Source organism: Corvus cornix, chromosome 1A (assembly GCF_000738735.6).
Source record: "Corvus cornix cornix isolate S_Up_H32 chromosome 1A, ASM73873v5, whole genome shotgun sequence".
Taxonomy (NCBI): Eukaryota; Metazoa; Chordata; class Aves; order Passeriformes; family Corvidae; genus Corvus; species Corvus cornix.
Window position 1 is genome coordinate 60,802,890 of NC_047057.1, and position 26,138 is coordinate 60,829,027.

Below are 26,138 nucleotides of genomic sequence, written 5' to 3' on the forward strand. Positions count from 1 at the left end.
ATCCCAGCTTCTTGTGCAACAGCCTTAAAAGAGAGGAAAGTGTTTAGTGGCACTGCTGAACTAAATAACATTTTAAACCCATAAAAACATTTTTTTTTTCTCTTGTCAGAATTGTCTAGGATTTTGTACCCACTCAGGGTTTTGCCAGCTGAGCAAGCCCCAAGATCTCACCAAGTTCTTTCATGCTCCCTGTCTGCAGTGCTGTCTGTAAGGTGGGTAAAAAACTTTATTCCTACTCAGCTTCAGGGAGGCTTGAGAGCACTGGTGAGTGAAAATACTTTCAAAAATAGAAATTCTCAAGTTGTTGCTCTTACTCAGCTTCCTCACTTCAAAGATGTGCTGGAAGCAAACCATTTCCTCAGTGGGTGAGTGCCAGGCAGTGCAGCAGCCACTGTACCTGACACAGGAGCAGCTGTGTCCTTATCGCTGTTTGTCTCCGTTGCTGCAGAAGTTGGCACATCTTCCCCTCTCTCATGTAAACCCTTGGGTGATCTTTCCTCCATAACAAAGCAGCCTGCAACATCAGACAGCAGAAGACACAGTTTTTATTGCTCAGTAAACACACAGACTTGGGCACATCCAGGACTTTCAGTGCCCCAAGTTAAGGACTCACTCGGTGCCGGCGCTGTGCTTTCCACTGAGGATGCAAGAGCTTCTCGGGCTGACGTTAAGTGATCACTGCCAAAACAAAACCCTTTCAGATACTCATCCACGTGATACAGATCTTGATAAAGGCTTTTAAATCTTGCACAAGACCTGACCTGGATGGGATCAGAGTGGCTGGTAGTGTTGACTCCCCACAGTCAATCTTCACAAAGAGAGAGAGAGAAGAGTTAGTATCAGAGTGATAAGCGCCAGTATAAAACTTGTATGTCAAAAACTATTCCAGCAGTGAAGAACTAGCTGGTAAGTGCAGAGATTCACCCACTAGTCTGAAGCCATCTCAGGAATGTCATACTCAGATGTGTTTGGTTCCTGACTCCATGGTTTGCTCCTAACAGACATTTTCAATGACCAACAAATGAGTTACTGCAGCACCACTGTTCCATCTTAACTCTGTGTGTTAGGAAAGATCCACTTGCAAAGTCTGGACCTCAAACCCTACAAGTGAGGTGCACAGAGCTCCACTTGGATGTAGGGATCAGATTCATTAGGTAAATAAAAGTGTTAATAGTCACATCAATGAGCAAGCAGATGGTTCAGAACACAGAAAACTTGCGTGCTGCGTTGTACGTCTTAGTGACTGCCTTTCAAGGGATCCAGTTTTAAAATATTACATATAACAATTACCCAGCCTCTTCAGAGGCCTCAGGCCTCCATGGTGTGCAAACAGCAGAGGAGCAAAGCAATTAGAAGCTGGCAGTTTTGCTCATGTTTCTTGAGCTACCACAGTGCGGTTTTGGACCCGAGTCTTATCACATCACAGACAAAACCAATATCCTCTTGAGGCTTTTAATGTCAAGGGAAGTGCTATATGTGCACTATCCCTCTTCCTCATTTCATCCTGGAAAGCTGCAGCTCACTCATTCAGTTGTTAGGTTGGTCTCTCTTTATGGGTAAAAATACAGGGGGGAACTGAGGTTTAAAGGGTTAAGCTGGTAATGACTTTTGCTGAATTACACCCACTGTTGAAGAGAAGTGCTGAATAGAAAACAAAACCACCCCAAACCCAATCGTCTCTCCAAGAAGAGGAGGAACAAGGCCGGACAGCTCACTACACATCAAGCACCCAAGAGCGCTATTGAAGTACGTGTGGAGAAACAACAGAAAAACCACATCAGCAAGTGATTGCCTGCATTCTGGTATCTTTCTTCCCCCCTCAAATGCCCTCAGAGGACACAGGAAACCCAGCAAATGAGAGCAGGAGCTGTCCAAGGGCCCTGGTCATTCTTAAGAGTGACTAACTTCTCCCAGCATCAGTAAGTGCCTTTTCCCTCCTCCCTGCCCCATCAGAGCTGGGCTGCTCTTGCATAGCCCTGCCCCAGTCAGGTGGATGTTTCCTCTAATGCAAATTCAGGCTATTTTTATTATTATTATTTGAATTCTCTCATAAGATTGAGGAAGTGCAGCACTGCATTTGCCTTGTTAGGCCATTGGGTCTGCAGGAGTATTGGGGAGGGAGAATAACACCATGCTGGAAAGAAAAGAAATCTAAAGGGCTTTTAAAACTAACACACAGCACCCAAGTAAACAGAGAAGCCCTTGCATCATCTAGAACTCACTGAAATTATATATTTCGCTACATGATCTGTCCCTGCCCAGGTGGGCACATGGTCAGTGGTTTCTGTCTGCAATGAAGGCAAACCCTGAATTCAGTTTTTAAAACCCCAAGCTGAGTACCAGGATTGTACACTCCCATGGATTCCACTTAAAGGGAAAAAAATCCCCAACCCAATAAAAGAGAAACACCACATTCTAGATTTCTTAATAAAATAGAATTATACAATGGTTTGGGTTGGAAGGGACCTTAAAGATCAAAGTGCCAACCCCCTGCCAGGGGCAGGGACACCTTCCACTATCCCAGGTTGCTCCAAGTCCCATCCAACCTGGCCTTGGACACTGCCAGGAATGGGGCAGCCACAGCTTCTCTGGGCAACCTGTGCCAGGGCCTCAGCACCCTCACAGTAAAATCTGTTTGCCCAGGATTTTAGAGAATAGCACAGTCCTTTTATGAGGAAGAATGGCCAAAGAAGATCCTGTGGTCCATCCCCGATCACTTCCCCCACTTGCATCCCTCTGAGCAGCATAATAATCCAAGGGTTCTCTATCACAGCACACGAATTCTGGCCACGGTCTGGTACAACTCATCTGAAACAATTACTAACATTTGGAAGACCTCTCATCTGGCTCTCAGACTGGGGTATGGCTTCCACATTTATAAGTCAAAACAAGAACAAAACCCCCAAGCTTCACTTGGGTCTTGCAAGTTCTCCTTTATTAAGTAGCCCCTAAACTTCTATGGTGACAATGATTTGACACAAATAATTTGAGTTACTTACATGCTGATCTGCTCAACTACATCTGCAATTGCAGTGAAATAAAGCTCCAAAGAAAACTAGAGGGACTTTTTCTACTGAGCAAGGATATACGAATTCTCCTGCATGCCAGTGTTTAGAACAAATACCGGACACAGTCCCTTTGCCTTTTCTCCGGGGCAAACTAACATTTTCATTTTCCCCCTTCAGAACATTCGTGTGCAAAGCTTATACTAAAAAATGATAAGAATAGAAAATTACTTTTCTGAGCCCAGCTGGAATTATAGAAAGCTCCAGAGCAACAAAGCACAGGTGTTTCACACACCTTTGCACAGACGTGACTTTCCAGAAGGACCTGGTAAAGTAAGAACCCTTGAGATGATCCTCTTTGATCAGTAGTAGCAGCACAAGCTGGGAGTTCTTCACCTGCTCTACCCCAGTGTGCTGAAACCACAGAGAGTCCCCAGCACTCTTACTTTCTACCCTCACTGCATTTTCTGCTTTGATTTACCACTACAACCAGACCACTGCTGCACTCACAGGTACCACACACCAGCCAGGATCACCCTGAGGTTGGCTGCTCTTTAGTCCCAAAGGTTATTTCCAGGTTCACAGAAACCACTGACCAATATTCTTCCACCATCCCCACTAATACTGGAGTTTGTAAAGCCCATTAGAAGCCCTGTGTGGTGGAGCTGAGGTGTAGATTTCAATAGTGAGGATTGAGGCACAGCTTAGGTGTGCTGAGCTGCAGTTTCTCTTGCTGTTGCCACAAGAAAACTGAAGCTCAAGCAGTAGATGCAGGATTCAGGGCAGCAGTGAAGGCATAGCTGAGTACATCAGCTGAAGGAAAGCTCCCATACAGCAAAGATGGCATTTTTCAGCTGTTACATGGTGCCCGTGGGAGAAAGTGTAAAGAAAGGCAGTACTCCGAGCTAAAGCATTCTGTGGCTTCTTGCAGGTGGAGAAAAAGAGCGAAAACACTCAGTTCTTCCCTGGCAGAACCAACTGTCACTGCAGAACCAGCACTGTCTCCAGCCTTGAAACCACATTTAAAACACTCCACAGCTAAAAGCATGACCCAGTTGCACGTGAACATTGAGACATTTAGATTTATAACCAAGGTATTGCAGAAACATGCCTAAACAGAAGGGAACACCCCCCACAGCACCCTGCTGACTGATGCCAGCTCCATCCACCGTGGAGCAGTGCTGATTTATAGCTGAGCCATCTGGACCTGGGTCTGAGCAAGGCATGAACTGCTTGAGCCTGTTCAAAACCACATCTCGGGCATCAGAGCCAGCACTCACCTCAGCAAGTGAAGAGTCCATCATTGTAATGGAAACAGGAAGGTCTGCATCAGTGTAGTCATCAGCAGAGCATATTTTCCACCTGGCAACACAGGCTTTATTTGCATATTGCCCAAACAACAGAGAGATAGAGTGCCCATTTTCCTTAAGCACATAACAACTGAAGTCACCACTCTCTGTGTAGTCAGTCAGCTGGTCTCTCAGGGAAAGACAAATTCATCACCAACATCAATCCCTCCTCCCCCGAGCAGCAAGAACCACCACCAGTCCTTTTCCCAACCTCCTCCACACTGCACAATTCTACAGAAAACCAGTGTCAAAAGCTTTGAGAGCTGCTGAGTAGTCTCTTGCTGCAGACTGCCTGCTTCTGCACCTTCAGGAACATCCTTATCTTTTAAAATATTCACTGCAATTCACTACAGCTTTCATAATCTCAGGCAGTTCAGTCTCTATTTTAAAGATCTAAGGAGGCAGCTTGATAGGCAAAGACCTCAGAATTCCTGCTCTAAGCTCTGCAAAAAAAAAAAAAGTGACTCCTCAAAGCCAATAGGATTTTGGCATCTAATGGGAATGTCAATTGTGAGTTAAACATGAAAAATAGACAAGAATACCTAAATCACATCTCAGTTCTCCAGCATGAAATAGAAACACCATCACTATATTTGGCTGGTTACAGCAGCTCCATTAAAGAGTTTTGGTATTTGTGAATAGAAGCAAAGTGTTGCCCTGGTTTACCATGAGCTGATCACCAGGTGTCCAGTATTCCCTCTAAGGGAGGCTCCTGCAGCTGAACTCAGCACATGGAATCTGCTAGACCTTGTGGACTCTTCCCCCCTTCACCCCAAAGAGGTTATTCTGCCACCTTACCTGCATTCTCCTGATGTCACATCTGAGGTGGACACTTGTCCTGCATCACACCTGTCCAAGATGCAGCTGCCAGAGCTCTGCCTGCAAGGCTGGTCCCAGCCGTGCCCAGGAGGGTTATTTGGGCAGGAGATCTCCAAGGTCAGAGCATCTGTTAAGAAGGACAAGCGTGAAGAGAGGTAGTCCTTGGCAAAGTTTGATTTAGTTACAAGTCAATTTTTCAGCTAAAATTTTAACTCTAAAATAATCAAGCAGACCAACCAAGCAAAGATTTATAATAAGGCAACTTCCATCTTGCTAAGAAGGGGTTTGGTTGTGTGGCTTCCACTTGTTTTGTAGATGGAGAGTTTGACAAACTGAAACAGCACTTTCAGAGTAGCAGACTGCTCTGATAAGGAGTACATACAGCAAAACAAGATCTACTTCCATTCCCATCACTATGGCCTGGAATTACACTTGAACATTTATAGTCTGTGTGAGAAGAGCCTTTGTGTGGTACCAGCTCACTGCTGGGAGAAATGCTTGTGTGTGAAACCCCAAGTGCAGCACCCTGCAGCCCTGCAGTGCACAGCTGTCAGTGGCTGCTTTCAATCCTTGCAAGGCTTGAGAACTGCAGGGAAGTTCAAACAAGTCAGGAATGCAGGAAACAGTAGCAAATACAATCTGCTGTGAAAGGTGGGGCAGTTCAGCCTGGAGAAGAGAAGGCTGAATGGACACTGGCACAGGGTGCCCAGAGAAGCTGTGGCTGCCCCATCCCTGGCAGTGTCCAAGGCCAGGTTGAATGGGGCTCTGAGCAAGCTGGGATAGTGGAAGGTGTCCCTGCCCATGGCAGGGGGATGGAATTAGCTGATCTTTAAGGTCCCTTCCAACCCAAACCATTCTGTCTATGATTTTATTCTCAGTAGCTCTCTTACTGTTCAGGTTGTTAAACCAGGCTGCCCTCAGCTCAGCAGCCAAGGAGCAGGACACCTCAAGGTGTGCCAGTCAGAGGGAATGGGAAGAACATAACCCATGCCCTCTAGATCCAGACTGACAAGCATCCTGTCAGGAATATACTTGGATGTATGATTTATACCAATAGTCTTAAGGTTTTGGGAACTGTCTGTCAGGTTGACAGACAGCCACCTTTTCAGGCCTTTCACTGCAAGCACTGTAATCATGGTTCAGATTCCTGGATTACACGCAGAAATAGGTTAAAGCCCACAACAGATTTTCCACACTCTACCAGCACATTCAGCACTATTTAGACTGTTCTGTCGACTCTTTCTATATTTCAGCTGAAAGACAGAAATGTCCAACACTACCAAGTCTTACCTAGCAGAGGGGAGCTGTGCCAGTGTGAAACACGTGAGGGCAGTGCCCAGGGAAAGTCAGAGTACCAGGTGGGTCCTTCACTCCACGGTTGTTTGGAGCAATGGAGCTGCTAATTGGAAAAAAAAAAAAAGAAAGAGAACTGCTGCTGTTCCACCACACTGAATACATTAATGCCACCAACTCCCCCCACACACAGGCATCTGCATAAAGTAACACCAACAGTTACACAAATACAAGTTCTTCTGCGTTTCTAGACAACAAAGCCACAGAAGATGTATCTGTAATGGGCAGAACAGCTACAGGAAGAGATAGGATACTTAAACTTTACACTTGCAACAAAAGTGTTGGTTCAAGCTAGGTCTGGAAATAAATACTACAAAACCAGGAAAGATGAGCACAACGGGAGAACCAAAGAAGCCACTGAAACCCTGTGAAGGGGGTAAAAAGAAAAAAAAAAAAATCCAAAACACACTATTTCAGCCAAGCCAAGAGGTGTCATCTGAAGAAGGCATCTGGGAAAACTTCTGAAGCAACATGTGCATAGCTGTATTTGACCTAGCATTGCTTAAACAATGAAAAATGGAAAAGAAATTGGAAGAATTGCTATCTTCAGCCTCTGACCCTTCTCAAAAAGCAACTTGCCACACAGCTGTGTTGTGCTTCAGAGGCAATGGGAACCTGGCATTGCAATAGGGTTTGGAATATGCTTTTGTATGCATGTAAACACCTGCATGCACATACACACAGATATTGATCTCAAATTTATTTTTAGTGAATGTTTAACTCGGCAAAGTTTCTCACGAGGAAAGTTATTTATTTCCCTGAGGTGATGAAGAAAAAAAACCCCAAATTAACCCAGCATCCCATTTTAACAGGCTCAGCAGCGGTCACAGGAAGAACACTTACCTTCCCTTTTACGTGTTCAGCTGATGTGGACAGCAGAGCGTAGTCAGATTCTAACTCTGCACAGCACTGTTGCAATAGAGAGAGAGTTTAAGGCAGGCAGGTAAGAGAAAGAAAAAAAAAAAAACACCAAAGATGAAAAAATGAGAAGGAGCACTGCCACCAAGCCTGAGCAAAATGCAACTTTATCTTTCAAATGGAACAACTTGCAGCTACCAGTTGCAAAACTGCAACTGCAAAACTCTGCAGTTGTTTCCCCTTGTGACTTTCAGCCTTTAATTCTGCAGACCCTAACTCACAAATATAAGTTTTATTCGCGTGCAGCTGGCCCAGTTTTGACTCTGCTCCTCTGATGCCCCTGTCACAGCCTAGGGAACATTTCGGGATCTTCTGTTTGCTGTTATAAATACCTTGCTGTTCTGTGTTGACTCCAGAGTTCTCAGATCCTGAGCTATAGCATTCCTTACTAGAGTCAGTTGGGAAAAAAGTCTTTCCACAATGTCTCCCCCTCCACCCCCTCCCAAAGTTGAAGCAAATAATTTTATTCAAAGCAAAGCACTCCGGAGTTATGTAATTTCCAACGTATTTCTCCATAGAGGGCCACAAAGTTAATAACTCTTTCATTGTCTATTCCTGGGTACTGAAAAAAAATCTTACATTATGGGATTTTAAACATTTGTTGTCAAGCCAGCCTGCAGAAGTGAGGGCTGGTTGTGGGACAAAAATCCCACCAATGCATGAGGGAAGGTTTCCCTCAGCTGCTTTTGATACGGTCACCAAAGAATTGCTCACAGTGAAGACCAACACCACACCTGTAGAGTCCTGACAACATTTTTCCCAGAAGGCTGAATAAGGAAAATAATGTGCAGATTTGTACACGCAGCTTATGTACGTGTTAGAAAAGAAGATACCAGGTGCTGCCAAATTGTTTGCAGCTGGTCTCAGCTGGGTTGTCCTTCCACCAGAGCCCCTCCTGTGCAAGCCCATCTTTCCTGCTCCCAGCAAAGGGCACCATACCTGGCACAGCAATTCACAGAGCCGCCTCTGCAGCAGTTCCCATCTCAGTGCATTAGCAGTTACTATGAAGAGACATTTACAAGTCTAACAGGGTTCCTTACAACTTGATAACGATGTTACAGCATCTCTAACTACTCGTTATCAAAATTCATTGCAGTTTGCCTTAGTCTGGTTAAGCCTGCAACAGTTTTTCACAGGAAAGAGAAAACACTGGACTTCTTCCCCTGCAAATCACAGGCAATGCTTCCCCCCATCATTAGTGTTAGGATGCCACAGTTCCCTGTGGAAACAGATCCCTCACTTACGGCTTAGGGGAAGAGAAGTATTTGGCCTTTCAAGCTGACATCCTGTACAGGCATTTTAAAGCCCATGGGCTTTATATTTAGAAGCATTTTCCCCTCTTACCATGCAGGTGAGAGGAAGTAGAGGATTGGAGTGTGTAGGTGGGGAGGAGACCACAGCCCAGCCCTTCAGTCAGAAGGGGCACCAGACCTGTCTGGCTTTCTGCAGGAACCAATATAAAGCATTTTTATTCTTTCCTTCAGTGCTAGCCTTGTTTGTCAGCTCTGTTCATCATAACACTTTGCAACTTTTCTACACTTCTCCCAGTTTATTTATCTACAGAAAGAGATTTCTGCAAATTAACTGGAGTCATTTAAAGCCAAGGTCTTAGCCATTTTCAGGGTTGTGGGGTTTTTTTGGGGGTCTCTTTGGGGTTTGGTTTTTTTTGTTGAGTTTTTTTTAGTCACAGTGGCACCAGTCTCACATATCTGGGGTTCTCTCTCAATCTACTCAAGCTCACTTTACAGAAGAACTTCATCTATTCAGAGCTGGAAAATGACAAACTATTTCCACTGTCATGCCTCTTGCTAAGAGCAAACTGAAGCAGCTGCACAGTTTGAGGGAAGCATGAAAGCAACCTGAGCACATACACATGAACAACACCAAAACACTGATCAGACTGGGGCAAGCAGAGTCTGGGGCTGTTTCTGCCACATCAGTGCAAAGTCGTGCCTTACAGCTAAAGCAAAGGGTCCCAGGGAATTTTTCATGCAAGACAAACCGTGGTTTCACATGGAGTTGTTTGTTATGCACATATATATGTTGGGCATATATGGTAAGCGCATGCCTGAGGCCAAAACATTCAGAGGGTTTCAATCAGTCAAATCTCTTTTCTATAAGAAAGTGATCAGACTCCAGAGTTAGGAAAGAAAAAGCTGCGTGTTCTGGACTCAGACCACTGCATTATTTAATTGCCCAGGCTACCGAGGTGCTGATGTCAGGAAGTGAGTAAGAAAGAGGCAATATGAAGTTTCCATGGCTCTGGCAGAAGTTGCACGTGCACGAGGCAGTGACAGGATTGCTTTCCACTAAACAGAGCAGCCTAACACCATGCAGTCATTCAAAAACACAGAGCAAACACAAGCAGGACACAGAGTGTACAAGAATCAGGTCTATTTGGTTCAGGAAGCTTAAGAAAGAGGGATGGCTTTGTTAGGGATAAGGTGGGGAACAACACCTTTGGTAAAGGAGTACCTGTGCCACCCATGGAGTTACTGATCTTCCCTCCTAGGACTAGGGGTTTCATCGGGAGCTTCTGAAGCTTTGGTGGATCCCAACACCCACTCCCTTGGGATCCCACCTTCTTCTCAACTCAGATGGTGGCAGATCTCTTCAAGGAGAAGGAAAAGTAGAAAAAAAGGAAAAAAGCCCCAAAACAAAAAGCAAGACTCCACAGAGCATTTTACTGGATGACCTACAGATCGATCCTGCTCTCCCTTGATGTAACTAAACCCTAAAGTACTTGCCCATGCAAAAAGTGAATGCTGGCACATTGCCAAGAGTTACTCACTTCTCTGGTCTTCCACCTTTTCTTGAAGGAACTGGCAAGTGCTTCCTAAAGCTGTATTCACATCCCTGAGCTTCTGCTGCTCAGAAATGGCTTCCTCCAACTTGCTCTTCAAGGATGCTGCTTCCTCACAGGCAGAGTGAAATGCTTCAACTTGATCCTCCGCCTAAGCACAAAACAATATTTAGGGAAAAAAGAAAGGAATTAAAAAAAAATAAAATAAAGCAGCCTGGCTAGCACAAGGAGCCTCTACAGTTCATGTAAATGAAACTAAACTGCATCTGTTCTTTCTCAGGAAGTGATAAAGCTCCCTCTGAACTTCTGCATTTTTACGCTGGGGTGGACTGTGTATGGAGGCTATTTTTGGGCTTTTTTTTCTCTTTTCTCTTTTTTTTTTTTTTAAGCCACCACAAATATGCAATGCTGCCTCTTTCATCAGCAAACTGTTGTCACCACCCCCTCAAATTTTACTTCCTCTGCTGGTTCCACTTTTGCAGGGAGGCACACCATTCCGAATACGCGATTCCCTTCCCCAAGGGCAGCCGTGCGCTGGTCGTGGCCCTTTACATCTCCTGGTGCCCCACACAGAGGGAACTGGGCTGCCCCTTACATGTTTGCTGGCATCCTCCAGCTTCTTGGTGGCTTTTTGCAGCTCTAAACCCAGGGCTTCTGCCTGGCCAGCAGTTTCTTCTTGTAGCTGTTTGACAGTTTCCAACTCGTGTTGCCTGCAGGGGAGAGAGCACAAACCACAGCCCGTTAGTGACGTCTTGGAGCAGGCTGGCCCAGGAGGTGACACTCTGGTTACTGGGACACGCACCAAAAGTCAGCTGTTACACACTGCAGCTCCCCAGGATCCAGAACCAGGGAATCACACATGGTTTTTCTACAGCAGGAAAGGGATGAAGGCTTTCTGTGATGTGTCTGGGTACCACAGAGGAATCACCAGAGAACTCACAAGGAGCAAGAGCTCAGTGGGGCAAGCTTTTGCAATGGACAAAAGAATGTGTTTTTCTCAGGGTTTGGGAGAAATAGTGGTTGGATACAGTCAGTCATCCTAGAAAAAGGTACCCTGGAGCTACTTCTGCTTCACTGGTTTGATTTCTTAGTGTTTTAGAGGGAACTTCACTTGACTGCAAGCAGATACCATCAGAACCGGTGCTGAAGAGGACAGCTTTCAGCAAAACCCTTCTTTCCCACTGCAGAAACCTTTGCCCATTTCCCCTCTAATTCACTTTCACTTTTTTTTTTTGGTTGCTATCATCACAAGCAATTTTGACACAGAGACAGCTTTAAGAAACCAAGCCATCAGTATTTTATCAGCTCTTTTACGAGCGGAGGGAGAGCATGTGGGAGGTGGTTCAGTGGAAGGTAAGTCAGCAAAAGTCAGTGTGGTACAACTGCTCTGCATCAGCTCTGGGGGCTGCCAGGCCCTAGGGACATCCCAAATACAGGAATGGGGCTCTGAGCAACCTGGGATAGTGGAAGGTGTCCCTGCACATGGCAGGGGCTTGGAACTAGATGATCTTTAAGGTCCTTTGCAGCCCAGGCCATTTTATGATCCTGTTTCTAAGATCACAACTCATAGAAAGAGCCCTACGCCAATAAAGTCACATTTTCATATTTAATGGCAAGTCATTTAAGCTACACCCTTGGGGAATTGAGACATCATCTTCCCTGAGCCTAGCAACTGTATCCCAAAGCAAAAATACCTGCAGATATATTTTACAGCTCTCCTGCTTCACACAAACCCACCAGTTTTTTTAATGGCTGCACCTGCTCAATAGGCAGTGCCCTCATGCTTTAACTTCTCAGTCTGTGGTCTCCCTGGTGTTTTCAAAGACACCTCCAAGACTGTACATCAGTTCAGACACAAACCTTAACTCCCACACAGTGTAGACGTTGTGCTAAAACCAGATCCACTCTCCAAAACAGAAGATCACTTCCTCTGTGTGAAAAATTCTTGAGAATTCAGCAGACTTTGCTCCACAAACCCCCCCAAAATAAAATACTAAACAGCTAAGGAACCAGTGAAAAACCCAAAAAAACCCCACAAAATAAAAAACCAAAGCCAAGCAAAACCCAATCCCCACCAAAAAAAAAAAAAAAAAAAAAAAAAAAAAGACACACATGGCTTTGAAGGGGTACCTAGCAGAGAGCTCTTTCCTTAGGTGAAGCTGTTCTGTCTTGGTTCTCCTCAGGTTGCCTGCCACTCGAATAAAATCCTTGTCCAACGAATCCTTGCATTTTTCCAAGAGCTGGAGTTTCTGGGTCCAAAGATGTCTTTTTTCTCCTAGCTCTTGCTTGAGAGCCTGTGGAATTTTGAAGTTGCCATGTGGTTAGAGGAGGAGCAGAGCCAGAGAATGAGCCAGAGCCTCAATTTACATGGTGAGGATTGAGTTCCCTGCTGCAGCAATTAATATCATCACCTACATCCCACACTGTCAGCAGTAAAGCTAAAGCTCCACCAGCAAGGTGCCCAGACACAGCAACAAAACCTGTAGCTTATAAAAGGAAGTTTTAATAATGGCCATCCTGCAGGAAGCCCTAAAATTGATAATTAAGGCTTCTGTGGCCCTTTCCTCAAAGTACAACTAAGTCCACTGGTACCAAATTGAGTTCATATTACAACAAAATAAATGAAATAACCAAGAACCAATAAAATCATATTTCAGTTTGTCGTACATGCCTAGCAGATGATCTTTTCCAGGGATGATCCCCATAACACAGGCTTTTAGATTTACCTCTGGTTTGTAGGAAGAAAAAGAAGAAAAGGGTAAAAATTAAATATTAGGTAAAACTGAGCCCTCTATTTCTCTGAACAGTGACTTGGAGTATAAAGTACTGAGGAAAAGAATCCAGTACTCTCTCTCTGACCTTGCTCAACTGAACACATGAAAGAGTGTCCTCAGCTTTTAAAGAATGCTTAATGAGAGTCAAACAGAGGTCAGGAAAGAATGAAGTTTATATTCCTGGGATTTTGCAACAATTCTAAGGGGAAAACATCAATCTTACAAACACAGGCCACGTTATCTGCTTGCAAGTTGGAGTCAGATGTTCATGAGCTTCAAAAAAAAAAAAAATAGCACATCAAGTATCATGCTTTAAAAAAAAAAAAAAACCAAAACAAAAAACCAAAAGCGGTTTTGCTGATAGGTTTCCTAGGATGTCATGGGATGTGACCATGTGCAACTGCCCACATCCTGAGGATCTGCTTCTCAGCCGAGGCAGGCAGCATTCACTAGTAGAAATACCATGATTTTGACACTTAAGTGGTATAGGCTTATCAGGGCACGTGTGCCAGTCTTATCTGCCAGTAGAAGGGTGAAAAATATTTTGCTGTCGCTGTCTATATCTACTTAAATATGTGTATATATGCACAAAAACATAAGCACATTTCAAATTCACTTTAATGCCTAATATCCTTTAGACATACTTGGAAATACTAAACCCAATAAAACATGGCCACAATGTATTTCACAGGAAATGGTGGGCAAGGCTTCTAGTGACAACTTTTGTTGTCAAACATTAAATCTTGGACCATGTGCTTCCTCTAAGGCTGGAAGAAGCTACTTTGAATCTCTTTTTTATCGGATCCACTGTTGCTCAGCTCCGTGCACAAAATTTCACACATATCTGGCTTCTTCTGTCTAGTTGAAGATAATTTTTGACATGAAGTCACTTCTCATCCCCCACCAAATAAAAGGATGAGACCTTTTATTTTTAAAGGATTTTGTTCTTTCTTGATCCTCTGTTAGCTCAGTTTCCAAATGCATCACTCTTTAGCAGCCGGAATAGGATTCACTTGCCACAATCAACTCCAACCCCCACACTGAAAGTTTTTTAGCTTCACATGTTTAACAGGAATATGATCCCAACGTGAATGTAACTTCACAAGCGTTTTTGAGCTCTGACAGCTTTGAAGGAGGAGGTTTCCAGTCAAGATCAAAAAGCTACAGCAATTCATGAGCCAGCAGTTTCCTTGAGTCTACCCAAAGTCACATCTGGGTGAAGATACTGAGATGATTGCACCTTCTCTAAGAGGAAGGTTTCAGGATTTACCTAAAGAAAAATTATTAACAAACCTGGCTCCTGAACTGGATGGCTCCCAGTGATTGCTGCAGCCCTGCCCAGGAGACATTAAGAGGCCCAGCTACAACATTCTGCAGCACCAGAAGAAAAGAGAAGGGCAGTTTTCTGCCCAAAGAACCAACAACTGCAAGCAGCACATCCCCTGGTGGCACCTGCTGTCACCCAAGGGAGATGGATTGAGGGGTTTGACATCCATTAGGGAGCTGAAAAACAGCATTAAAGTACAGCTTGAGGTTGTTCGAGCATTCCTAACAACAGATCAGCAGGAAGAAACAGGTTAGAGAAAAAGCCACGTCCAATAAGATGGAAATTTCAGAAACTGTGCTGTTACAGGGGAGAGGAGGAAGGAACAAGAGCGTTTAGTTGTGTCCAAAGGCACCTGCTACTACATGGGGAAGATATTTCTACCAGTACCTTGAGCAAAAGTCCTTACTTGCAAGCCTCACAAGAGGTATGAGGAACAGGAGAAGTGCATTATGCAAGATTAAATTGTAAAACAAGGTTTTGTTGAAAGTTTTCCTGTGGAATATACCCAGTAAAAGCAGAACTCTTTGCCTTTCACAACAAAATAAACCCTGTGAAGGTTTTGATCTGGAAATTTGGTTATAAAGCCTCATCACTCCTCTTGATGGTGAGACCATCCAGTGCCATCACCAAATTCAGAGCATGGGGGAAGTGGGTTCAAGGCACACAAACAGGCAGTGGGCAGAAAAGCTTCATTGTTCACAGGACACGGTGTTGCCACTGACCTCATTTTCCTCTGCTAATTGACCCGCTCCATCTGCCCTTTCCTTCAAGGGGTTTGAACAAAGGGAGCTCTTGCCCAAGACAAGCCAGCAAGAGCACAGCATGTAAGTGATCATCCTTTTCTTCAAAAAAACCCAGTCAAAAATATTTCTCTCCATTTCTGACCCACAGACTCTGATCTCCAGCAATTAGCATACGCATCATGCAGCGGCAAGATACCCACCTGGAGTTTTTGCACAGCCCCACCATTTCACTAAAGGCTTCAGAGAAAGTTACTCACCACAAGTTTTCTTTCCCAGGCTTCTTGCATGTCCTCATCAGGGTCTTTTACCCATTCTAATGAAGCCGTGACAAGCTCCTCTGCTTCAGAGGCTTCCTCTTGCTGAAAAACAAAATAAACCTCAAAACAACTCCCCCCAAACTCTGGCATTTGTAGTGCTCATCTAGAACAACTCTGCCCAGAATTACCCAGGATATAAGTTAGAGTAGGTGCCAAGTGATATTGTTAAACTATGCCCCCCTCTACTCTCAAACTATTCTTATTTTTGCAAAAGGAGTAAACAATCTGATTATCAATGCCTGGAAAATTCCAAGTTAAATTGCTGATCAAAACAACATTGTTATCCATGTAAGCTTTGCCACTGACCAGGTTTTGCATGATAGTCTTGAATTTTTCTCCTGCATATTCAGGCCCCTGAAGCAAAAGCAGCACTTCACGGTCCAGTGTTTCATCCAGGGATGTCCATTCAGTCCTGAGAATCTTTGAAGAGATGGAAGACCCAGCTAGTTTATTTTGACATCCCCTTATTAGAAACCAGCATCAGTGACATTTAGACTTTCCTAAAGTACCCCTGCTCTGTATTTACCAGAAGGTCAGTGCTACTGAAACTTCAGGCTTGGAAAAGCTTTGTCAAACTCATCACATCAATGGGGACTCAAAAAACCAACAACAACAACAACAAAAACAAACACACAAAAAAAAAAAACCCAAAACAAACAAAAAAACCAACCAAAAAAAAGGCAAGCCAGCCAAGCTGCTGAGTGATCCAGTGTAAATATTCATGTCGGGGTAGGCAAGAGGAAGTCAGTAATTAGTTATCTTGATTCTGAAGAGGCTTTACCAAGTGATGAATAAGCAGAGCCCTTCCTTGCTTTACAGGTGACTCGGTGGAATCGTGTCTCACTGCAGCGTTTGAAGGGCAAACAGTGACTCACTGGAGCTCTGGGGAGCTGCGATTTGAGATAAGGTACCTTAACTCTTCAAAGCTGCCTAGCCAAGCCTACCTCTCCTTCCCAAGCCTGAAGTTTTAGTCCATTTGTACATTTTTCTGGTTGTTGTTACAAATGTGAACTCTGCAAATGCACCTCGTACAAAAATAAGCAGCAATTGCTTAGCAGCATCTCTCTGCTGTCAGCTGTGCTGTACAGCTTGTATCTGAGGGGAAAACAGCACACAGAGAAGGATGAGACTCCATGGATTGTCTAAGGAAATGGGAACAGGATAGCTCAGTTTAAAATCAGAACCAAAGGCATAATTGTAGCAGGATGCTCCACCTAAACTGGGGTAAAACGGCTTCAGCAATACCCTACCTGCAAAAATTATCAGTGGTGGATAGAGAAGGGGAATCATGCTGCTGTTGGCATTGGAGAATGCCAAGACCAGCCTGATCCCTCGATCCCAAAATGAAAAGTTCTGAGGATGTGAAGAACACTGTTTCCTGACAGAAACTGGCAGGAAGTGGCAAGGTAAAGCTCCTGACAAGGGAACCAACTGAGCTGGCACAGCTGGCCTGGAAAGGTCTGACAGTTGATCACTTTATACCATAAAAGCCCAGTCCCACTTTTTAAAGTCAGGGGCTTCTGACACACCCCTTCAATCAAGGTGTGTGTGGACATCCCTCCCTCAAGTGGGGACACCCCTCAAAGTTATTCCTCAAAGCTGAACAGAAGATTTGCCCATGGTCATCAACATGGGTGAGTAACAACAAACTCTATTGAATAATTATTAAGCTAGCTTTGAAATTATTGATTTAATAGCTAGTGCACTGTACAAGTAGTTATAAGTAAATAATTCTGATTAAAGTCTTTTAGTCTAATCATTATCCTCTATTTATATAAATAACATATTTTATTCATTTAAATACATTTGGTTTACTGCCAGAGATGCTTATCAGAGTCCCTTAACAATACATTAGATGAAGACCCAACAACTTTATTAAGATGCTCACTCTAATGCTGAATTTCCTTTCTCACTACATTAGGCTTCAGAGAAAAAAGAAGTCTCCTCTTTCACAACTGAAAAAATCATTGTTCATGTCTGGTGTAGGCAGCACAAGAAGCAGACTGTCAGTTACTTTCTGCAGCATAGAAGCCTTTTTATATTGGAAAATTGATATCTTTTCCCATCAGTCTGTTCTTCTGCCAGCTAAACGCATGACCCAAGCTCCTCCAGATTTACTTTGGAGAGCAGAGGGGGGTTGGAACTGGATGATCTTTAAGGTTCTGTCCAAACCTGGCCATTCTAGGATACTATGAGCTAATTTTTTATATCTACAAGTGTTCTGTTTGCTCTTCTTTGGGCTTTCTCCAAGGTGCTTGGGACAATATTGCAACCTCCTCATTCTGTGCTTACATGCTAGGATTAACGGCTTCAGATTCCAGAGTTGTCTAATCACCTACAGGGAACGAGCTTTGTTATGCCTCTGCTGATGCAAGACAACTGCCAAAAGATTAATTTAAGGTTTAATTCATACCTCAGAAGACTGTGCAAGCTCCAGTTCACAGTGCAGTGAATTAATCCCTTCAGGAATATTGCTGTTAAATTTACACAACAATGGGAAACTCAACCCATTCCTGAAAGGGGCAGGAAAAAATTATGTGTCAGTCTTTTTTGGATTTCTGATGAGCCACCTTTCCTGGGATTTGGTCACAATACTCACGAGATCAGCTCTTGCTGCATGTGTTGGATGTTCTCCAGCAGTTTATTCTTTTCAGCCCGCAGTGTCTAAAACATCCGTGGGGTTTCGTCAGAGGCTGACTTTGCCACACAGGATCAGCACAGGCCCTCCCTCACACAGCCCAAACCAAACCCATACCTCTATTATCGAGGAACACTCCACAATGGTTAACTTGAGTTCCTTGATATTCTGCTCCTTCTGCAGAGATTGTGGAGAAAAAAAAACAACAAAAAAATTACATTCGATCCTCCATCGCAGCAGTGAGAGGTATGATTTAGCTTGAGCAGCAATCTGATTATGACATAAAAATAGTTGTGAATTTAAAAGAATACAGTGAGTTACCATGCATATTAACTAATAAAAAGCACTCAGATGATCTTTTCTACCTAACTGCTGGAATTAAGGAGACAAACCCTCATTTCCAGGTGCTGTACTTTAATTTATTACTTACCTGGTTTCAGGTCCAACAAATTAGAGTTAGACAGAAGCACTCTAGTTTTAGCTTAAAACATGATCTATATTATATTCCAGCATGAGTTTTAATCCCAACTGACCCTGAGAACAAGTTGCAATGTTCCAAGTTTACTGTAATTGTTTTTCATTATTAGAGTGTAGCACTCCATAGATTAAACATGACCTAACAGAAGGGCTGAAAAAGAGTCAGCCCTCATGGTAGGAATGAGGAATTCGTAGAAGAAGAACCTTTCTTAGCAACTAGCAATGAGCTCCAGTCAGGTTATGCCATTCAAATAAAAGGCACTGCATAGACAGCAGAGAATTTATAAGAGAAAACAGGAATTTCGAGTAGGAGCTCTTGTCCTCTCACACCTTTATGAGTTCTTCCTACTCTCTCTTTAAAAATCATTGAGGTTTTTGAAAGAGATGAAGTGCACAGAAAGCTAAGCAGGAAAAGTGAGGTTTTAGAACCAGATTATCCTAATGCCAACAAGTAAAGCCAGTTTTCCACACCAGTTTCTTCAAAATTACACCAACCACACACGTTTATCCACACGTAATTTAGCAGTCTACTTTCAGAATTCCCATTTAGTCAATAGACTAAGAGAGTCTTGTTGAAATAAAATGATACTACAGAGCTCACAAAAGCTTTGAATCATTCAACTACAAGAAAGTGAAAGGTACTTTAAAAAAAAAAAAAAGAAGAATTTAATAAATTTGTACCCTTAAGCTGCTTCTGGAAAAACAATCAACCAAACCAAAACTATTAAAACAGCTACAAAGTTATCAGCTGAATCACACTGGAGTTCAGTTCTCTTTGTTACTATTTGAATTCAGCTGCAGCCACTTTGCAGGGAGCCCAAGAGTCAAATATTTTATCAGGAGATTTATACCATGTTCTGCTAAGTAGAAACTCCACTAGCATAGAAGGCTCTTTGCATAATTCATGAATCCAGAGAAAGCCAACACGTTTGTATAGTCTTATATCTTTGTGTTCTTGTCTATAATGCAAGAAATGTTCAGTCCTCAGCAAAGCCTAGGCAATTACACCTCTGTAATAAAAGGACAGATTTCCTTTTCCAGTGGGCTCCAAGCCACCATTTCTAATTTGACACAAACAACTTCAGTAAAAGTCATGAAGGGAAAGACCTTCTGTAGGTCCCTGCTGAAGGAAGTAGACTTTAGAAATTTCTGGACATTTTGTCTGAAGTTTGCAAGTTTGTTTTAATAGGTTGTGATTTAAAAAAAAAAAAAAAAGAAAAAGCAAGTAAAATCCTGAAACCTTTAATTATGCTGACTCATAACCAGGTCCTAAAGTAGAGCTCGCCTACTTTGAAGCCATTTATAGGATCAGGTTCTGCAGTGTGAGAAGAGTAGAAATAAGAGTGCCACAGTGAATACTACTGCCTTGCCTTTTTACAAATCATCCCATCAGTGCAGACCAGGAACCTGGGCCAGTGGAAGCTGTCCCTGCCCATGGCAGGGGGTTGGAACAAGGTATCATTAAGGTCTCTTCCAACCCCAACTATTCTGTGATTGTGTGGTTTTCAGTCAGTAATGAAGTAAAAGCAACTAACCTGGATCAGGGTTGCCTCTTTATTCAGCACAGTGCTCTCATAGATATGGGCTTGGATCTGAAGAACGAAAAGACCAAAAGTAAACCCAGCCATCAGTACAGACTATAATAAAAGTCTGTTCCTACTTGCTATTAGGAAGGGAAAAAGAGTATCAATGTTCCTTGCTTAGAAAAATCAAATTTTTCTTTGAGTACCTTGTGTGGTATTTGTTTCAAAGTACAAGTCTTGTACCCAAAGAATGAAAGCATTCTCAACTTTCAGACACCTTTGTTTCCTCTCATCTGTCCAGGCCAATATTTCCAGCAACATCTCCCAAAGCATGACCTTAATATACTTTCTTGAATAGTGAGGGAAAGGTATCCAAAAAGAGCTTAACTTGGAGGAAAGGACAAAACTTTGGACTGTTTCTATCAGCCCAGTTTTTAGCCTCCAGACAGCAATTTCCTTACTGAAAGCTGTCACACTATCCAAGCTATTATTTCATTGCAGTCCATCAATGTAGAGAGGTTCATGGCTGTCTGCCTTCCAGCAGCAGGAACTCCCCCTTCACTAGACCCAAATGAACTACAGGTTGACTTTTTATTCCTCCCAGCTTCAAAATGCTTACTTGAAGTTGTGCTGCATTTTTAGACAGCTCCAAAATCTTCTTTTGCAGCCCATCGGTGTCCATGCTGTTCCTAATAATCTAAACAAGACAGAGAGTGTTTAGGCACAGCTGAATGGATTGACAGCTTCTCCTTGAAGAAACCAGGAAAAACTGACATCTCCACCCCCAAGCTGCTGCCTACTCTCGAGCACTACCAGCATTTTTGCACATACATTGCATGTGTTTGCCCCACCAAAACTGCTTCTGCTCCTTTTCCCACCCAGAGCACTGGTAAAAGAGAAAACCCCTCAAAATGTGATTTATAACCACTGCCAGACCTCAAAAGCTAAAGAAAATGCCCTGCAGCATTGTTTTCAGAAAGATGTGGTTTAATAGCTATTTGGACTAAGGAGCTTTGCAGAAAGATTGATCTTAAGGTGCTTCTTTTCATTACTATGTTGGATTTAACCTGTTTCTCCATTTCCCCCTGAATAGTCTGAAATACATTCGGTAAGCAAGCATTAAAATGTTTTATCACCTGATAAAAACTGGTTTATAAAATATTTGCTCCAATGAGTAAAAAAAAAAAAAAAAAAAAAAAAAAAAAAGAGTAAGAATGAACCGGTTTCCTCTGAATAAAAAAAAAAAAACAAGCTTAGGGATACACTGCTAATGTAGCTGCATTCCCTAAAAACCTCCTGTACATCCTTGGTCAGTGTCAATGGAGCCATCTGTGAGTGGAGACCCACCCACTGCATTTTTTTTTTCTGCATATTTTAATGTTACAGCTCTATACAAGGTTTCTCCTTTGTATCTTAAGGGAGGAAAACAGAAGTGAATATGAAATGAAGTGCTGGATAGAGATTGTTTCAATATAGCTTTTGTGTATTTATAGCTGTGGGAACCAGAAATACATGGAATTTGCCTATAAATCTTGGAAAAAAGGTGGTGGTGGGAGAGAAGTAGCTTGTCCCTATGCTTCCCTAACCTCATATCCTTACTTATCCAGCAAGTGGAAAATCTGAAGCACAGCACAACCCCAAGATACAAAGTTTTATGACAAATCATCCTTTTAAAATGTTACATATTTTGATAACCTAATTAGCATGCCAGTTTTCAAAGTCTGACAAACATTTAGTTTCTTAATGGCAAATTTTAGCTAGGCAAGAGCACATCAAATCATGACTTTATTTTACCTCTTCCTGGAGAGAAGTAACTTTGATGTTGAGAGACTGATTTTCTTTTTCCTGATCAAGTTTATGAGGAGAAAAAAAAAAAAAAGGAAAAGAAATAATAGAAAAAGAGAAAAACAAAATAGTTGGTTTTAGCATGTCAGATTCAAAAGGAATTCAAAAAGGAACAGAGCACAAACACATCCAGAGCTGTGGTGTTGAATCCCTTTGTTTCAGAGAGCACACAGTAAGGGGACAGCTGAGGCTGGTGCACCTCATGAACCCTCACTGAAGGTACAGAGAAGGTCTTACTTCTGATTTTTAACAGCCTGAGCGGCCACAGCACTGTTACAGCAAGGTGTGAGGTGCTGTACCAGGCAAACCAAGAAGGAAGAGCACCTACAAGCTGTTTGTTCTGCCAGAGAATCTGCTCTCTCTTCTCTTCTGACAGGTTCAGGTTGTTTCTTGCTTCCTCTAGTTCTTCTTCCAGTGATTTGGCTTTCAACACAGAGTGTTGGATGCTGCACAGGGGGAAGCAAATTCAGAGAAACTTTAGCCAGTTAATGCTGGTTGTTTAGATAGGCTGGAAATAGAATATTTTTAGAAGCCACCAAGGACTTATTTTTTGGCACAGAGACTTAACAGAAGAGCAACAATCAAGTTTAAACCCATCATTTCTGCCCAGGAAGCAAAGGCTCATGGTTCTACTTCCTATTTATCACCCCCTTCCACCCTTACAGTGAGGGATGAAACCCCAGGCAAACAAAGCCATGTTAAACATATTAAAATTTTAGCTTGTTACAGTTAAATGTATCAGGTAACCTGGGCACAAACCTATCTTTACAACACTTCACAGTTTACAGTTGGAGAAACCATTTCAGTTCAGTTTTCCGGGATAAGCTCTGCACCATTTTCTTACCCTGATCTGATAAACCCCAAATCATGTGTATTAAAGTCACAATAGGCCCTTTTCCAAGCTAACTCTATCCTGCAGAGCATCCCAGAGCAGGTGGTCCCACAGAAGGGCACATGTCCCACGCCAGCTACCCTGCACAACTCTTGCCTTAATCTCCCCCAAAAATCCTGGGAGCAGTTTGGCAGTGGACCAAGCCATATCACAGTGTAATTAATTAGACCAGATGAACACAATGAAAAATAGGCTTGTACTTGTGGCATTGATATGTCCCCAGGCTACAGAAACACTGAACAAGTGACACAACTCACCTCAGTCCTGCAAATGAGTAGCAAAACAGCTCTCAGACACTCATTTCCCCTCTGCTTGGCAACAAGAGTGTGGTCTAGGATTGGAAGCCTTCCAGTGCTTGGCTGTTCTCTTGGTAATATTAAGCCTTTTTTTTTCCTTTTCTTTCCTTTTTTTTGGTTGTTACTTTGTTTGTTTTACCCTGAGATTTTTCCCTGTGTGTACCCACACCACCACATGCTGCAGAAACCTGGCTCTGAGATGAATGATTTTCTAAGAACCAGGAGGGACAGAGCAGAACAATCAGACAAGAGGGCTAAACCTTACAGATATTACATAAAGTCAAGAAAGCCACTGTGGTGAAGAACTGGTGAGGAGAAAAGCATGAAAGCAAGGCTGGAAGAACACAGCTCTGCCCATGGCAGGCCTGGTGCCATCAGGGTCCCCCACCTTTTTAATTGTTGATGTAGATGCTCATTATCTGCCAGGAGCTTGTTGTTGGTCTCATCCACAGCTTCCAGGGTGAGCTTCAGCTTGTTGTTCTCTTCCTGAAGCTTCTGGTTGTTGTACTGCAGGTCCGCAACACAGGCTATCAAGTCAGAGGTCTCCCTGTCCCAGTAAGAAAGCCAGGAAAGACTGAGAAAGGTGATTTGATCTATTGCAGACTTTTAAAACATCCTAATGCACAGATCAAGGCCAGAGGAGAGCCCATAGAGGACTTGTGATGCTGCAGTGTCCAGTCATTTGCTCTGCACAGAGGTCGTGGAGCATCTTCAGGTCAGTTCTCCAGTTTTATGGACACCAAGAACAGTTTTGGTTTTAAGCACTTTTTCTGCTCCCTACAGCTGAAGTTTTCTGCCAGACAAGTGCCATAGCTGGATGTCTGTATCAAAATGCCTTAAACTAATCACCTCTTGGGCCACTAACTATGCTTCTGTATTCACTCTGCAATTTCTGGATCCTTTCTTTTCCCCAAGCCATCCCCCACTTATGCTTTCAACCAAAACTTGAATGAGGATCGCTCTTCTGAGGTCCTGAGAAATTATAGGCAAGCATTACAGAGCAGATCTTGGATTTCTGACTATGCATGAATTGCAAATGAAACTTCTCCTCTTTGTTAAGTGCTTTGCTATTAACGGAGTCCAAGTCATAGACATAACTGCTACTACTATGATAAACCCAACAAGCTCCCTATCATAAGAAAAACAGCCCCAAACAAAACCAAGATCAGATTTTTCAGGGCATAATGTCTTATTGTAGACAACTAAGAATTTGGTGAAGGGAAGGAACCAGTTTAAACAGGGAAACACATGGCAAATCTCTGACCACAGGGAATTAAAAAGGCAAATGGACACAGAAGCACCAAGCTCTCAGTAGGAAAATTACTGGTGTGTTTTTAAGTCTCAGCAGAAGCTGTGAGGAAGAAGGTGACAGCACCAAGAACTCCTGCAGACTGAGGTGAACATTAAACTCTGCCAGGATAGTGTTCCAAAACAGAGGTTCTAGGAAGTTCTGTAAGTAATTCAATACTACATTCTGAGAAGGAATTGCTTAAGTGGACTTACATGTCTCCTTTAGACACATCACCCCCAAAGGCCTCCAGGCTTCCTGACGTAACATTCATCCGGACATGTGTCTTTTTGGCTGAAAGAGGTGGGGGTTTTGGTTATAAAGCAAGAAAGTGGAGCTTTCCTGAACAGAAACAGAGGAAAACATCATGCACCTTCAGAGATGTTTCTAGGTACTTGAAATTCCAGGTCCTCCATGCTTGCTGATGATTCTTCAGTAGCACCTTCTTCCCTGAAAGAAGGGAGCATCAAGGGTCACAAAATCAGCAGGACACTGGGCTGCTTACCAGCTTTGTAACACAAAACTTCAGCCAAACCCAATATTGTGGACATGGTGCCCCAATAACACCTTCTTTCCAGAGTCACAGGGGAAGTTTATATCTCCTGTTTTCACAGAAGCATTATGAGAGAAATTTATTAAAATGCTGTTACCATTTCCTCTTACGGTCTTCAATCCACTCTCCCATGATGGCCTGATATGTTTCCAGATCCATGGAGATATCTTTGTGCTCTGGGTCAAGCATGTTGCACAGCTCCTCAAGACCACTGTCCTCTGATCCCCGACTGGTTGTATGTCTCAAATAATCAACTATTTTGGACACTGCCACTTTTCCTAAAGCAGAAACAGGGGTCAGGCTCCAAAGCCAGGCAAGGCATTATAAAAAAACTGTAAAAGGCCACACTACTGAACTGCACTGCATCCAAGTGCCCTCAAGAGCTGCAGACAAGCAACTGATCCCTGCAATTGTAGTGTGTCCTGGAAAAAAACGGTTTAGAGATCTTGTTTGTTGTGTTGTAGGGTTTTTTTGGTGGTGGTGGTTTTTGGGTTTTTTCTAGTACAGTAAACTTGATTTTTACATTCCTAATTTTGTGGATTTCAGTTCAAGAGAAACAAAAGTTGACACACAATACTAATCCTTTCTCTCAGGGCCAGGCTGGATGGGGCTCTGAGCAACCTGGGGTAGGGGAAAGTGTCCCTGCCCATGGCACGGGCTTGGAACAAGATGATCTTTAAAGTCCCTTCCAACCCAAACCATTCCATGATTCTACCATGTTTGAGCTGGAACTGGGAGAAATTGTCTCGTGCTCTGAAGTGTCCCAAGTTTCTAACAGCATAAAGGCTGAAAGAAAGAAACAGTCATTTGCAGTGAGGGTAATTCCTAGAAACATGTTGCTCCTCTATTTCTCCTGCACTAAAACACTGCAAAGAAGAGCAGGGGAAGGGTCAGGCACCATGCAAAAGAGGCACAGACTCTTATACTTCTATTCTGCATCTGCCACAACAGAAGCACCTAAGCATGTCAGAGACTGGCATCTCTCAGGAATCATAACACGATCTGAACCTTGGAAATCTGTTGAGAGGAGACCAAAAGAGCACTGAAAAATCCCTGGCAAACCTGTGTGATGGATGTCACATGCACAGAAGATGGTGGTCAGCAGGTCCTCTTCACAGATCAAGCTCACATCGTACATGTTTTCAGCTTTGTAGGCCAGTGTCTGCCTCCCTCCTGCGAAGAATAAATCTGTTATTGCCCATTTTTATTTGTTCATGA

General features: G+C 43.1%; 1 protein-coding gene across 1 annotated transcript in view; it reads right to left on the minus strand.

The window, feature by feature from the left end:
* Window positions 1-24,657, minus strand: part of IRAG2 (inositol 1,4,5-triphosphate receptor associated 2) — a 32,661-nt gene extending 8,004 nt beyond the window's left edge. Inside the window, exons 1-22 of the mRNA XM_039571430.1 lie at window positions 24,583-24,657; window positions 23,468-23,626; window positions 22,220-22,337; window positions 21,841-21,891; window positions 20,666-20,743; window positions 20,059-20,115; window positions 18,164-18,223; window positions 18,008-18,072; window positions 17,822-17,921; window positions 15,685-15,828; window positions 15,349-15,450; window positions 12,378-12,541; window positions 10,843-10,957; window positions 10,236-10,398; window positions 8,384-8,445; window positions 7,370-7,435; window positions 6,464-6,572; window positions 5,153-5,300; window positions 4,286-4,367; window positions 762-808; window positions 614-678; window positions 398-514 (exon numbers count right to left, since the gene is read on the minus strand). Of these exons, the coding sequence (XP_039427364.1) occupies window positions 398-514; window positions 614-678; window positions 762-808; window positions 4,286-4,367; window positions 5,153-5,300; window positions 6,464-6,572; window positions 7,370-7,435; window positions 8,384-8,445; window positions 10,236-10,398; window positions 10,843-10,957; window positions 12,378-12,541; window positions 15,349-15,450; window positions 15,685-15,828; window positions 17,822-17,921; window positions 18,008-18,072; window positions 18,164-18,223; window positions 20,059-20,115; window positions 20,666-20,743; window positions 21,841-21,891; window positions 22,220-22,337; window positions 23,468-23,626; window positions 24,583-24,641 (2,131 nt within the window). The 5' untranslated portion in view covers window positions 24,642-24,657. The remainder of the gene's footprint in view (window positions 1-397; window positions 515-613; window positions 679-761; window positions 809-4,285; window positions 4,368-5,152; window positions 5,301-6,463; window positions 6,573-7,369; window positions 7,436-8,383; window positions 8,446-10,235; window positions 10,399-10,842; window positions 10,958-12,377; window positions 12,542-15,348; window positions 15,451-15,684; window positions 15,829-17,821; window positions 17,922-18,007; window positions 18,073-18,163; window positions 18,224-20,058; window positions 20,116-20,665; window positions 20,744-21,840; window positions 21,892-22,219; window positions 22,338-23,467; window positions 23,627-24,582) is intronic.
* Between the last annotated feature and the right edge of the window lie 1,481 nt (window positions 24,658-26,138).